The sequence below is a fragment of the Triticum dicoccoides genome, chromosome 1B (assembly GCF_002162155.2).
Source record: "Triticum dicoccoides isolate Atlit2015 ecotype Zavitan chromosome 1B, WEW_v2.0, whole genome shotgun sequence".
Taxonomy (NCBI): Eukaryota; Viridiplantae; Streptophyta; class Magnoliopsida; order Poales; family Poaceae; genus Triticum; species Triticum dicoccoides.
The window spans coordinates 204,316,730-204,330,184 of record NC_041381.1 but is presented as its reverse complement, the minus strand read 5'-3'; the positions used below and the strand labels follow the sequence as shown (position 1 = coordinate 204,330,184).

At 47.4% G+C, this 13,455-nt stretch overlaps 2 protein-coding genes and 1 long non-coding RNA gene across 17 annotated transcripts; 1 reads left to right on the top strand and 2 right to left on the bottom strand.

Moving 5' to 3' along the window:
• Positions 1 to 1,256: 1,256 nt before the first annotated feature.
• LOC119328525 lies at positions 1,257 to 8,798 on the bottom strand. Of its 15 annotated transcripts, none has more exons than XR_005159011.1 (9): positions 8,466 to 8,798; positions 7,757 to 8,241; positions 7,531 to 7,681; positions 6,850 to 6,955; positions 6,251 to 6,778; positions 5,460 to 5,661; positions 3,358 to 4,287; positions 2,903 to 3,013; positions 2,399 to 2,566 (listed from the first exon to the last, which is right to left on the bottom strand). It is a non-coding gene; the product is annotated as an uncharacterized LOC119328525 (long non-coding RNA). The 15 variants fall into 15 exon arrangements; XR_005159018.1 differs by having other exon boundaries at positions 2,903 to 3,517; positions 3,676 to 4,287; XR_005159034.1 differs by having other exon boundaries at positions 3,676 to 4,287.
• Positions 8,799 to 9,091: 293 nt separating this feature from the next.
• On the bottom strand, positions 9,092 to 10,958 carry LOC119328517 (UDP-glycosyltransferase 73E1-like). The gene has a single exon (XM_037601490.1). It carries the CDS (start codon positions 10,951 to 10,953, stop codon positions 9,454 to 9,456), a length of 1,500 nt encoding a protein of 499 aa, XP_037457387.1. The 5' UTR covers positions 10,954 to 10,958; the 3' UTR covers positions 9,092 to 9,453.
• An 888-nt stretch (positions 10,959 to 11,846) lies between these two features.
• Positions 11,847 to 13,061, top strand: LOC119303790 (mitogen-activated protein kinase kinase kinase 18-like). The gene has a single exon (XM_037580941.1). The coding sequence runs from the start codon at positions 11,847 to 11,849 to the stop codon at positions 13,059 to 13,061; it is 1,215 nt and encodes a 404-aa protein (XP_037436838.1).
• Positions 13,062 to 13,455: the final 394 nt, after the last annotated feature.

Below are 13,455 nucleotides of genomic sequence, written 5' to 3'. Positions count from 1 at the left end.
TGTCTATTGAAGTTGAAGTTTTACATCACAAATATACATCATCTATTGAAGTTCGCCCTTTTTTAAGATGTAAAAAACACTTTTTAGAGTTGTAAATTTTTACATCTTCAAGTTTGCGTCTTCTATTGAAGATGCTCTGACATCAACTACTACTTTACTGCTTACCGGCTGCTATGTTTAACCTGTTTTTCTACGGGGTATAAATGGAATTTCCTTACTCAAGAAAGTGTGGGTATATTTGGCCTGACCGGAGCCAAACTGTACTTCTTGCTTCCACGCAACCAAAAGAAGCACAATGACTCACATTATTTTGGTTCCTACTGATATGGACAATGGTAATTTGTGGATCGACTTCTTTTTCCTCTCGTCCCTGGCGGCTGGAACCCTAGTCGCTGGCCGGAGAGACCAATCTTCCAGCATCGTCCTTTGGCGGTTCCCCTTCGCCGGCGACCTCGGTCGTCGATGGTGAGGGGGGTCGTCAGATCCACGCGTGTGGATCATTTTTAATCCCTTGCAGTCTAGATTTTTAGATTGTTCATCGTCTTAGCTTCGCCGGCGGCGATGACGGCGCTGAATAAAGATTCTTTCAATTCTTCTCTGACGAGGCCATCGGTCCTATTGTTGGGGACGGATTTGCAAACCAGTCTGTTTAAGTAAGGATGGCGCGGCGGCGACGACATCCTTGTGGTGGACCCGTGTCCTCGGGCTTCGTCGTTGAAACGGCTCTTGCTCCAGCGTCGGCGCAGAGCTTGGGTGGCAGTGCTGGAGCGGATGGAGATTGTGGTCTGCATTGACGACAACTGAAAGATGGTGAATCATGTGCAGATGTGTGAGTTAGTGGTTCGTGGATGACATGTATGGTTTCCTCCTCCGGCGTTTTAGTCGTGCGGGGGTGCCAGATCTATAGTTCGATGGCGTGTCCGGGGTGTTGCCCCTTTACTGATTTGTTCAACAGTAATGATTTCTCCTTTGGTGAGCCACCTTGAAGCGTCAAGCTCGGGTGAGGAGGTGATCCGTCATTTGTTCCTTTGGTGACTGCTATGATGGCGTCAAGGCAGGTGACGGCTGTTGGTGTCAAGTTCACAAGATTCTTTGGTCTTGATTGTATTTTTTCTTTCTTGGCTGATGTTGCTTTGTGCAAAAGCTAGCTTTTGCTGTCTTTTCGGTTTTGTCAGGTCGGTGTGTACGTGATTTGTACTATTATTCTTACTAGTACAATGTCCGTGCGTTGCCATGGGCTCTTGAAATATTTTGTAAGAGATATACATTAGAATATCAAAAGCCATGCTATAGTGCCACCAGATATTTGAGGTCGATCTTAGACAACAAATGTTCCCACCAACAACGAGAACTGCATAGCAAACAGCTAGATAAGCAAAAAAATATACAAGTACGATAGAATATCAGCTTAAAACAACGTAGCGGCCTTGACTAATTCCTAGGAGTCCACTCCACTGACGAAGACCGCAACATGGTGAATCCTTGCACCCATAAAGTACCATATTTCAGAAATCAGCTCTCCTGACAAGGATACTCCATTTAAACACATGCCACTTGGTACCGACATAGCAGCCATCTTTAGCCTAGGCACATCTTCACAAGTCTCACCAATGAACCCAGTGCTCTATTAAAAATACAAATTAAGACCCCCATTGTAAGTTTGATAGCATAACTATCACCAAACTTGAAGGTGTGTTTTATCATGTAGACATTCCTCAAACACATACCCATATCCTTCTTGAAAGAAACCTGGGTTGGAATAATTGTACATACCTAGGCAGGAGAAAAGGGAAAGCAAACAATGATATGATTGAAACTACCTCGCAAGAGTAACACTGACTGTTACCTTGTTTTTTCTTAGCTCTCCATTACTCCATTCACATAATAACAAAACTCTGTAATTGAACCGATAAAGGAATAGATTGCCATACAAGCATTACATCAATGTTAGTAATCTAGCTCATGTGATATTTCCAAAAACAGTAGTTCGGTCACGACCGGTGGGGGACTTTGTGCCTTTTGTATCTGTAGGTTTTTGCCTGGTTTCCACTAAATAGATAAGATATATTTCTCAGATAAGCATGTATGGAACGAGGCAACTTTCTTCTTCTTTATAAAATGCAGAACCCCTTGGCTCTCTCAAGGTAGTACTCGGAAAAAAGTATACTGCTTTGTGTCCGGTTTATTTTTAAATGCAGAGCATTGTGCATGATTTATATCAGCTAATAAACCGCATGACCATTTTTCAGTTCTAATTTCCAGAGCTCTAGGTAGTGTGTACTAACTTTGTTTTGGCAAATGCGAGGAGAGCCATGAGAAGCCAAGTGCCACTTGGTATAGTAGATCAAACAACCTACGAGGCTAAAAACTTTCTACTTCTTAATCAAGGTCAAAATAGTTCACAGAAACAATCAAAATAATAGTAGTTACCATGTCTTGCAAGAAATATACAATGGATGTTCATGTATATCTATAAGACTATAACTAAATGCAGCACATATATTATTCCAGCTCCAAACTTGAAAGCAATATATAATTTACGAACATTACTCCACTGCCATAGAACCTGCAATTTCGAATATGATCTTTCAGATCGAGAACCATATTTTGACATGGCACTCATATTTTACTGTATGAATAGTACAATGAAATTTGAATAACACAACAGTAAAAGGTTCACATGTGATATTCATTAGGAATTTGTGCCAGATAACAAACATTTATGGTGCCCCTCATTATGACTAACTTCTTCAACATGAGCATACTCTCATGGATTAAGAGGCCACAAAAACTCCTAAACTGAAAGGTTATCAATGAGTGCCACGAAAGTCAAGCCAACTAACACTCCCTCATACCGTATGCCATGACATAAAACATTAAGAAGAGATGTTTGAAGTAGTACCTCTCTCATAATAAGGGGGGACACTAACTACTTTGAGCCATAAAAGAAAACTGGCGTAGTGAAGTTAGCTCCGACCAGTCAATACATTGCAGGATAATTTGAAGTTCATATCTGCAACCACATCAACATATGAGATAAAATGGTCAGATACAGAATCATGTACAACTCAAAGTACGTTTACACTAACCATTCTGTAGAAAGAAGATAAATGTCTATGCATGTTCTAATTTGTATTTAGTGCAATTAAACCTTGTCTAGTAGAAAATGTTAGCAATTATGTCAAGACCACTACGACACTACTGGTCTCTCCATGTAATAAATCAATAAACTCTATTCTCTTAACAATCTAGAATTGCACAATGAACACTACTGAAGAAAAATGTAAAACTTGGTCAATGAAAATAAATACACGGATTGATGACCCTTAAACGAATAGTAAACACGAGAGAACGAACACTTATTTAAGGTAGAGAAACTTGTCCCATAATGCTTTGCATGGTTTTGATCACCCCTATATAGTCTGTCAAGCATGTATCTAACTGTTTCAAATATATACATAGCGGCGTTCATCTTAACACCAGCTTTAGCTTCACAAAAATTCTTAGCTCGGTTAATCTGCATAAACCATGAAATCTATAGGAAGTTAAATGTGTTAAGCTGAAAATAATAATACATCAGCACTCTAGAAAGAATGGGAGGTTTGATGTTAATTAATACACTAAAAAATGGAGTGCATTCAAATGGACAAAAAGAAACACATAAGAGACTATTACCTTCTTTGATAGTAGAGAAGCACTATCAATAATCTCAATAAAACTACATAATATTCAGTTCCGAAAGGCCGAAGCGAAGCTTGTAGCCTTTTTTTACTGGGACTATGGCGGCTTACGCCAGCCTGAACCACTTCATAAAACTGAGAACTATACAAAGTCCAATGAGTACACAGGGATTAAGAGAAATAATAGAAGGAAAAAAATTAAAATCTCCTAGATAGGTGATACAGTAGAGTACTCCAATCCGTAAGGTGCCATTTATTAATTTCATGTGAATACCTGTTGGACCATGGTATCAATCATCAGCAATCTTGCTAGCAGTAATGTGCAATTCCTCAAAAACATCCCGGGAGACCTTGGAGTTTTTGCGCTTCCATATATTCCAGAGGACAATGATAACAACATTATAGAGTGAATCTTGTCGAAATAATTTTTCCAAGAGATCTTTGACTGAATCAACATTGAGTGGATGAAAGCTTTGAAGTTCAGACCAAACCAAAGCTAGGGAGGAGCAACTGATTAACATATGAGGAGTAGTCTCAGATTCATTCGAGGAAGGACAATGCCCGGACTGGCTTATGAGCACTATACAATCCCGCCATCCCACTTTACCTATCAAATTGAGTACAATCCTACTATCAGCTGCAATCGACACTGTATATCAGGAGCAATCAGCAGTCTACATATATCATTAGCAGCATATGAAGCAATCAGCCACACACCCCAATTATCTCTCGTATGTTCTCACCACAGCATGGCCCAGCGCTGCCTCAGTAATATGATATACAAATCAGATCATAGTATACGCTCGTTCAGAAGAGCGGCTAAAAAAAATTTAACAAATTTCAATGACCTTAATTGAGATCATCTAGGTTCAGAACTATCGGATGTGAAATAAATCAAGATAAATTTCAGCAAGGAATAAAGTAAGCTGGTTGCAGCACAAACATTGTTAGTTGTACATATGTACATCAACAATGACAAGCATTAAGTTCCCTATTTAATAGTTCATACTATTCTGATCGGAGATTCAGAGTAGGTGGTGGTGCTGACCATGGGAGGAGGAACAGACGCCCTGAAGAAAAAGGTCAGTATTTTTTAATTATGATTTCGATTTTAGTGGTATTCAGACATTCACTTGATCCAAATACCTCTAATTACTCGAGAACATTCATTCTACTGGATCTAACAAAGTTCAATGAGTATAGATCAAACTTTGCATAATCAGATAGAAAGAGTATAAGTGGTATAACTGTACTTGGTAGCCTACAATAAAATCTTGTGTAAAGTGGAGAAGAGAAACTAAAAGATGAGCTAAAAGACAAAGCCGCAATATAAATAGATTAATTAAGGTTAAGTAAAATCTAATCAGCACCATGATTCGACAACCAAGAAATCAAAGTTTGGGAGTATCACTCCTAAAAATGTTTTCCTCGCCCACATAAAAAAGACAAACATCACAGCGAATGAGGTCGGAACCTGGATAATATAAATGTGTTCAAAAATTAGTGAAGGGTGCATCTGATGCACTACAGGATTTCATAATCTATTAACTCTATGCTCCTTTATGTTGTCAAGATTTTAGACGATGTTCTTCCTAATGTAACAACTGACTTTGTAGAAAAAAAAACAATAACTCTATAAATTCAATAAATATTAGTCATGTTATTCCTATACTTCTATAGGTAACAAATTTCCAAACCAGCGACTGTTAAATCTGCCAAGCCAACCATTGCATAATTTTCCAGACTGAATAAGAGGTAAGGGAGATATCCCTTTTGCACCTTGTCCACATTGCTGATGACGAAGGCATCCAGGTGGTGCTGATGAGCCTGTTCTTCTCGAGCGACCCTGCAACCACCTCACCTCAAGCGCCCCGCTACTTGCACCTCCTTCTCCGCGTCAGCATGGTGCCCACAAACCCGCCACATCCATATCCCCGGATAAGAAAATCACCACCAACATCACACCTCTAGGAGAACTTTGCTGCATTTACAGGCCAATTGTCAGCTCTCGTTGCTGCTCTATTATCCTCCTCCTTGCAATTCTTCATAGACTAAAGAGCAAAAAAACATTCAAAGCAAACGATATCCAGGCAATGAATTATATATATCAAAGATTAATCTTAGCAAGAGTGTACTTATATATATCACTGATACTGCTTATGAGCAGCTAAAGATGGGCTAATGCTTGCACTGGAGACCTTAATATAAAAGAATAAAGGCCTTAATATGTGTAATCTGCATTAGAGTAAATAATTTTCTATGCTGAGTTTCCAAATCATCTCCATAATTGAAAACCTGGATGGCTTCAATTTTAAAAGGAATAGCCTACGACTATGAGATGCTAAGCATGCTTTGCATCTGACCGAACTTCTCTGAACCATATACTCATACTATAGCCAAAAAACCATTTGCACACGTACGTGATAAATTATGACATTTGTTGGCGAGGAAACGACATGAAAAGCTGCTGCTACAGACTGGGTTAAGTGAACAGAACAACAATACCAAATCTAAACAAAAATAAATTGTACTATCATTAAAAAGAATCCATTGTAAGAGCTGCTACAGACCTTGAAGTACAGTAGCAGTATTCAAACACCAACATCGAGCACCTTCAGCGAGAGATCCGGATTAAAACACCAACATCGAGCACACATATATTTGATAGCTCCACTCCAAAAGTATGAAATTCCTCAAGTTGAATACCTATAAACAAAAGGTGAAATAAGGATCTCTTTTGGACATATCAACAAAAAGAGGAAAGGTTATGTTAGACACCGATTGAAATCATCGAAAGTTCAGCACATCAGTCTTTCAGCAAATGTACATGCAAAGCAATTCTTTCTCGGAGTGAACTCCGAACTCTTCTGTCACACCGAGACGGTCTATACAGGTGCCGCCGCCGCCGGCGACGCCCTACCACAGAAGATCGTCTTCGAGTCTCGAGTTGCCGCACCCAACCCCAAGGACCTGCAGCACCACAACACCCAACATACGTGACGGCAAGGTGTCGTGCTTCGACGGCAGCGAGTCCCCAGCCGCGGCAGGGTGCCCCTTTGGTAGCAATGCAGCACCGTCGGCAGTGGGCATCCCGATGCCTTGAAAAAGCAAAGAAGAAATGTAAAGTGAAACTGATGGAAAAATCACAAGAACAATAAGTAAGACATACCATGAAAAAGTTGAGGGCATACTTCTTGTCCATTCAATGTAGTTTTCTTCCCATTCACGCCAACCCATCTCTCTCTCAAGATTGGCTGATCAATAATGCACATAACCTAAATAAAAGAAAAATAGTCAATGGCAAGTATTATAGAACAAATATCTAACATACATGACGCAATTAGACAACATGTCCAGAAGAGACTTCAGTATATAAATGATATGCTGAAATTAAACAAAAAATATTTTACAGGTTGCATCAAATATGTCGCAGCAGTAGTTAGTTGTTGACAGTATCATTAAAATGAAGCTAAATCACTCGGTACATGTAACTATATATGATAGGATGCTATCCAGTACAGTTTCCTTCAGGTAGTAGTGAAGAAAAATGGACAAAAAGAAGGAGAGCTGATATGAGAAAGAGAAAATTAGCATACCGGCATGAGCTATAATTCGAGTGCTAGTTCAACATACATAGACTCAATAGAGCAAATCGTTGTGCATGTTTCACGCATCTAAAAAAATTCTAGTTCAATTGAGAGAGTCACCAGAGTACTTTATATGGTCTTTCTGCACTTTTTCTTGTCGAAGTAATATAACTTGGTGGAGGAACTCAAGATTAGCCAGGGCACTCACACAAATAGCTTTATGAAAGAAACTGTAGCTGCCCTTATGGGATGCACATCTATACCTGTACCGCTGCACGAGCTCACCCTTGGAGGCGACCTGTATGACACGAAGCACATGTTCATGACGGAGTAGATGTATTGGTCACCAAGCGCAGGGGAGCACATGCACGAAATGTCTTCGAGTCGCGAGTTGTCGCACCCAACCCCAAGGACCTATAGCACAACAACACGAAACATAAGTGGCAGCGAGGTGTCGTGCTTCGACGGCAGCGAGTATGAGAAGCTCACCTTCCGACCAGTTACAAATCAGCTGGTGCTTCCACACAGCTGACGCCCGAGCTCTCCAAACAGAAGTATTCTTATTTGAATAAGGATGAGCATGAGCATGATCAAGAATATAACTGAATCAGATGGTGTTTCCAATATAACTGAATATAACAAGAATGAGCATGATCAATAGCAGATTGAAATGGCTAAACAGACAACCACCATCTTCCCGAATCAACGAAGATTACACGGCAGGGAACGAAGTGCTCATGGAACCAGCCAAAATTCACACCATCGGACATGGATGCCTCTACCGGCGGCGGATAGGACGAGAAGCCGGGTAGATTCGTCCCTGTGAAATTCCGCACAACCGTGGCCGGATCCTACGAGGTCATCCTCGTTGCCGTCGGATTCATCCACGTACATCACGGTAGGGGGAGGGGCGAGAAGGTGAGCATCTTCTCCTCGGCGAAGGTGAGCATCACCCCATTGTCTTTTCGCTGCAGCTGCATGAGCACGACACATGGGACAGTAAGCAGCAGCAGCACGAACACACAGGGCGGCCAGCCACAGAACAACATCATCAGTACGGGCCGGCCACAAGCACACGGGGCCGACGGCGGGTAATAGCAGCACCTGCAACATGATGGGGCGGCGGCGTCTCGCTGGAAACCCTAACCCTAGCTCGTCGGCCCAGGCAAATTGGGTGAGCCAGAGAAAGAGGACTGACCTAGCCGTCGCCTCCGCCGAGGACCACGGGGAATCGCTGGGAGGAGCCGCCCTCGTCTTCCGTCGAGCACCAGCAGAGACATAGGGGCGGCGGGTTTCGACTTTTGATCCAGGTGGATGGGCGAAGAGGAGAGCGAGAGGGATCTGTAGAGATGCACGGGATCTCGGCGGCGGCGAAGGGCGACTCCTCTCGGATATCGATGCCGGCTCCTCGATAGCCTCTTGGCGGCGAAGCGGGAGGCGGGGCGGCGGCGGTGGAGTGGGAGAAAGAGGGAAAGAGAGAGGTCGCAGCGGGAGGGGGTGGATCGAGAGGAGGGGTCGCAGCGGGAGGGAGAGGGAGAGGGAGCGATCGTTGGGTTTTTTTGGCACCGGTTTTTTCGCAGAAGGATAGTGAGTTAACGGAGGTGGGAGGATAACAAAAATAAACCAGCGAAAATAAACCGCACGGACTATTCATCAACTCGTCCATTAGAAGTAGAGATGATATAAATGAGACACGTATTATCATGACAAAAATATGGACAATGGTAATATCCCTTTCTTCTAAAGTATTTACAGCCTGGTATAGCTAATCCAGCCCGTCAAACATCCACAGGCGCGCCCATTTCACGGATAGTGACCTGTCACAGCTCAAATGTTCTCTTCCACAACCAGCATCTTGCATTGATGGATGTGGTGAATCGGTTTACCAAGGGCACGTTTGTTATTTTTTTATCTTATGGGGTGTCTTTTATCATTGCCTTTTTGCAGTTTAGTTCCACAGTTTGTCTCGCAAAAAAGTCTGTTCTTCCATACAAATCATGCAACTTTATTAAATGTCACTACAGGAACATATCAGAACAGTCTTGCTAATTTCAGTCGTCCGAGATTTAGTTATGCCTCAATTGATGCTAGAGATCTTACATTAAGATCCACGCAAAATTTTCTTTTCAGCTTTTCTTTTAGTTCTTAAATGTCATGTCACTTGGCCGAGACTTGCTGAGACTTGGTTAAGTTTTAGTCAACTTAGACCTAGCCACAATTGAAGTATTAGACACAGGTTGATCCTTCTCCTCATTACTCGCGAGCTCTGTGAGATGCTGAATCATGCCCGCGAGGTCATTGTCCGAGGACCCGCCTTTTGACATGGCCTCCCTCGCCTTCGCTGCGAGCTCCATTGCCTTTGCCCGCACTTCCGCCCCGTCGTCCATCAGCTTGGCCACCGTCCTTACGACATCGTCTGCCCAAACCTGCACTGACGGTGTCTCAGGGTCCAGGAATACGTGGGTCGACGGCACCTTCACACCGACACGAACACCAGCGCCAAGCACGTCAACGACTAGCTTCTCGTTCAGGAACTGGTCAGCAAAGTGAGGCCAGGTCAGAAGCGGCACGCCATTGGAGAGAGACTCCAGCGTGGAGTTCCAGCCACAGTGCGTCAAGAAGCCACCCACCGCCGGGTGCGACAGGATGGTCATCTGCGGTGCCCACCCACGGATGACCAGGCCGCGGCCCTGCACCAGCGTGTCGAATCCGGCGTCCAGGTCGTCGCCCTCCTTGGCCACCCAGACGAACGGCCTCTCCGACGCCTCCAGCCCGGCGGCGAGCTCGACGACCTGCGGCGGTAACAAGCGGGCGATGCTGCCGAAGCTGACGTAGAGCACGGATCCTGGAGGCCTCGCGTCGAGCCAGGAGATGATCCGGCCTGCGTCCATGACCGCCCGATCGCCTCTCCTGGCCGTCGTCTCGCTGTCGGAGTCTAGGAGGCAGAGTGGTCCGACCGCCCACACCTTTCGGTCGAGCGCCCCCGCGTAGCCCTCGATGAACGAGCTTTCGAAGGCCGCGCACGTGTTGACGACGAAGCCGTCGGCGGTGGCCTCGGCATCGAGCGTCTCGCGCCGTTGCGTCTCCAGCCCTGGCCACTGGAAGAACCCGAGCGACATCGCCTTGTTCACGACCGTGCGCACCGGGAAGTTGGGCACTTCGAACAGCTCGAACTCGCCGGAGGCGCGGTCGCGCACACCGTGCTTGGCCAGGTTATGCGCCGCGAGGAGGAAGAACGCTGACGGACCGTGGAACACAAACCGTGGGATGCCGAGCCGTCGAGCTACGTCCGCCGTCCACGGGTTGCAGGTGTCTGCGACCAGGCAGTCAGGCCGCCGCGGCAGCGCGCGGAGGTACGCCTCGAGCGGGCCCGCGAGCAGCCACATGGCGTCGTAGAAAAGCTTGATATGTGACAGGTCACTGACCATGTCGTGGCTCTCGCAGCCCTCTGGCAGGCCCGCCGCGGCCGATGGGAAGTCGAGCTCGGCGAAGTCGACGGCGAGCCCCGCGCAGCGTGCGTGCTCAAGAGCGGCTCTGTTGCGCGCGGCGTTGACGGGCGTCAGGACAACGGTGACGCGCGTGCCGCCGCGCCCGGCGATGAGACGCGCCAGGTCCACCGTCGGGATCACGTGGCCCTGCGCAAGGAGCGGCACCAGCACGAAGTGTAGCGGCGGCGCCATCTCCATGTCCATTGGGCTGCCGGCTGTGCCACAGCTGCTCAGCCAGATATGCCATATATGTACCCGTCGCTCGTCCGAGGTTAATGGTGACATGTGGAGAGAGAAGCCAAGAAGCATCTCGAGGTGCACTGCAGGCCTTGGCAAGAACCACAAGTGGACAAGTACCTCGGCGGCAAACGCGGAGAGCTTTTCGTTGCGACGGCAACGTGCAGCATTGGCGCGCGAATGGGATTGGCCGCCAACTGGAGCAGGAGGTAGCCACGGCTTCGGTGCCGGGCTCTGGTGGACACCGGCCGGGAAGCACCGAAGTAGCTAGCGTTTGTGCCAGGCGTTTTTCTGTGATGACGCATGCGTGGAGAGGGATGATTCGCGTTGCGCGCGCAACCGGTTAGGATAAGCCATATTCCCGTGGAGAGAAGCTTCTTTGGCCGTTTCATCAGGAATTGAGGATGCAATCTCAAAAAAAATAAATCAGGATGCAAAGTGACCGGCACCACTCGCTCGTCGGTACTATTCCGCTGTTGTTCATTATCCCGTCGTTCATTGAAAGGAGGAATAATGTGGTCGACATCTTGTGTCCTCGTTGTTTCTCCCTTCTACTTTCCCTGCTGGCACTTGTTTCACCATATATAGACTCAACAGACAACAGGGATGACTAACCAAAACTCTAATCATGTTCTCCACATTCGGCACGTTTGATTCCTATTAAACTCGAAGTTTACAGACAAAATAAAACACGCGTTCCATTTACCCGCTAGTTTCCCTGCCTGCACAACATGCATATGGAAGGGAAAGCTGGTTAAACATGTGTTCCCTTCCTCTCTTTTTTGAGGGACACGTGTTCCCTTCCTAAATAAACTCCACGTTGCTAAACTTCCCAACCGGCCATATTGGCCCACATGTCAATGAGCTATCGCCACGCGCTACCTACCCGCCCCCTTTCACACTGCATGCCAGCCTCCCGCTATGAATACCTTCCGCACCAGACCGATCGACGTACCACTGGGTGGCATTCCCAACACATAAACATGAACCACACCGCCGACGCCGGGAGAACGCTAGCAATGGCTGCACCGATCAACGGGGGCAGCGGCTGGACGCTGCTCCGCCCGCTCTGCCAAGGCGCGTCTGGTGCTGCTGTATCTCTCGCGGAAGACGCGGCCTCTGGGGAGCTCTTCGTCGTGAAGTCGGCGGCTGCCGGGGATGCCGCGCAGCTGCGCCGCGAGTGGGGCACCATGTCCGGGCTATCCTCCCCGCACGTCGTCAAGTGCCTAGGGTTCCGCTCGATTGGGGCGCTAGATCACCTGCTGCTGGAGTTCGCGCCCGGCGGATCACTCGCCGACGTGGCGGCAGCGGCAGGGAACGGTGGAGGTTGTCACCAGCGGCGCGGGCTCGAGGAAGACGCCGTTAGGGCTTACGCGGCGGACGTGCTGAGAGGGCTGGATTACCTCCACGAGAGGCTCATGGTGCACGGGGACGTCAAGGGAAGGAACGTGGTGGTCGGCGCCGACGGGCGGGCCAAGCTCGCCGACTTTGGCTGCGCGAGGGCGGCGGGTGATACAAAGCGGCCGTTCGGCGGGACGCCGACGTTCATGGCGCCCGAGGTGGCGCGCGCGGAGGATCAGGGTCCCCCGGCGGACGTGTGGGCGCTGGGGTGCACCGTCCTCGAGATGGCCACGGGCGGTCGCGTCCCGTGGGGAGACGCGGATGATAACGTGCTCGCCGTGCTGCGCCGAATCGGGTTCACCGACGCCGTACCGGAGGTGCCACAGTGGCTCTCGCCGGAGGCTAAGGACTTCCTGGGCCGGTGCTTGCGGAGGCGCGCCTCTGACCGTGCCACGGCGGCGCAGCTCCTAGAGCACCCATTCGTGGCACTGGCAACGCCAATCAAGAAAGAGGAGGAGGTGGTGAAGAAGCGGACATGGGAGTCTCCCACGAGCACGCTGGACGCGGCGCTTTGGGAGTCAGACTTTGAGCCCGACGACGACGATGACGACGTGGAGGGCATGTCGTCGAATAGCCCGGTCGGCAGGATCAGGGAATTGGCATGCACCGGCCTGCCGTTGCCCGACTGGGACCCAAATCAAGGCTGGATCGAAGTCTGCAGCTGTTAAGTGATGGATTTTAGCGTGTTCAGTCAAATAAGGACTCCGACCAAGGCTGGATTGGCGATCATCGCGACATGTCGGCCGATGATGTCGTTAGGCAGTCCTCAAGATTTTATGGTAGTACCATGCAGCAGCAGCCGAGCTCTTCAGTGATACAAGGCAGGGTGTGTGAAGCGTAGGATCAGTAGCTATAGGAGTTGTGCGTAGTGATATCAGAACGCATGCACTCTCCTAGAGCTGTTCAATGGCGCCCCCAGCTTTGATATAATTGTGAAGAATATATTTTAGAAGGCTTAGATCGAGAAAAATAGTTGTTATCTCCCTCAGATTTTCATGATTTTCTCCTGAATCTTTTGCCTACCTCCGCCACCAAGTTGCAGCCAGTATAAACTACTTATAT

Coding starts and splice junctions, on each gene's coding strand:
- LOC119328517 (XM_037601490.1), bottom strand. CDS start 10,953: ATGGAGATGGCGCCGCCGCTACACTTCGTGCTGGTGCCGCTCCTTGCG.
- LOC119303790 (XM_037580941.1), top strand. CDS start 11,847: ATGTCAATGAGCTATCGCCACGCGCTACCTACCCGCCCCCTTTCACAC.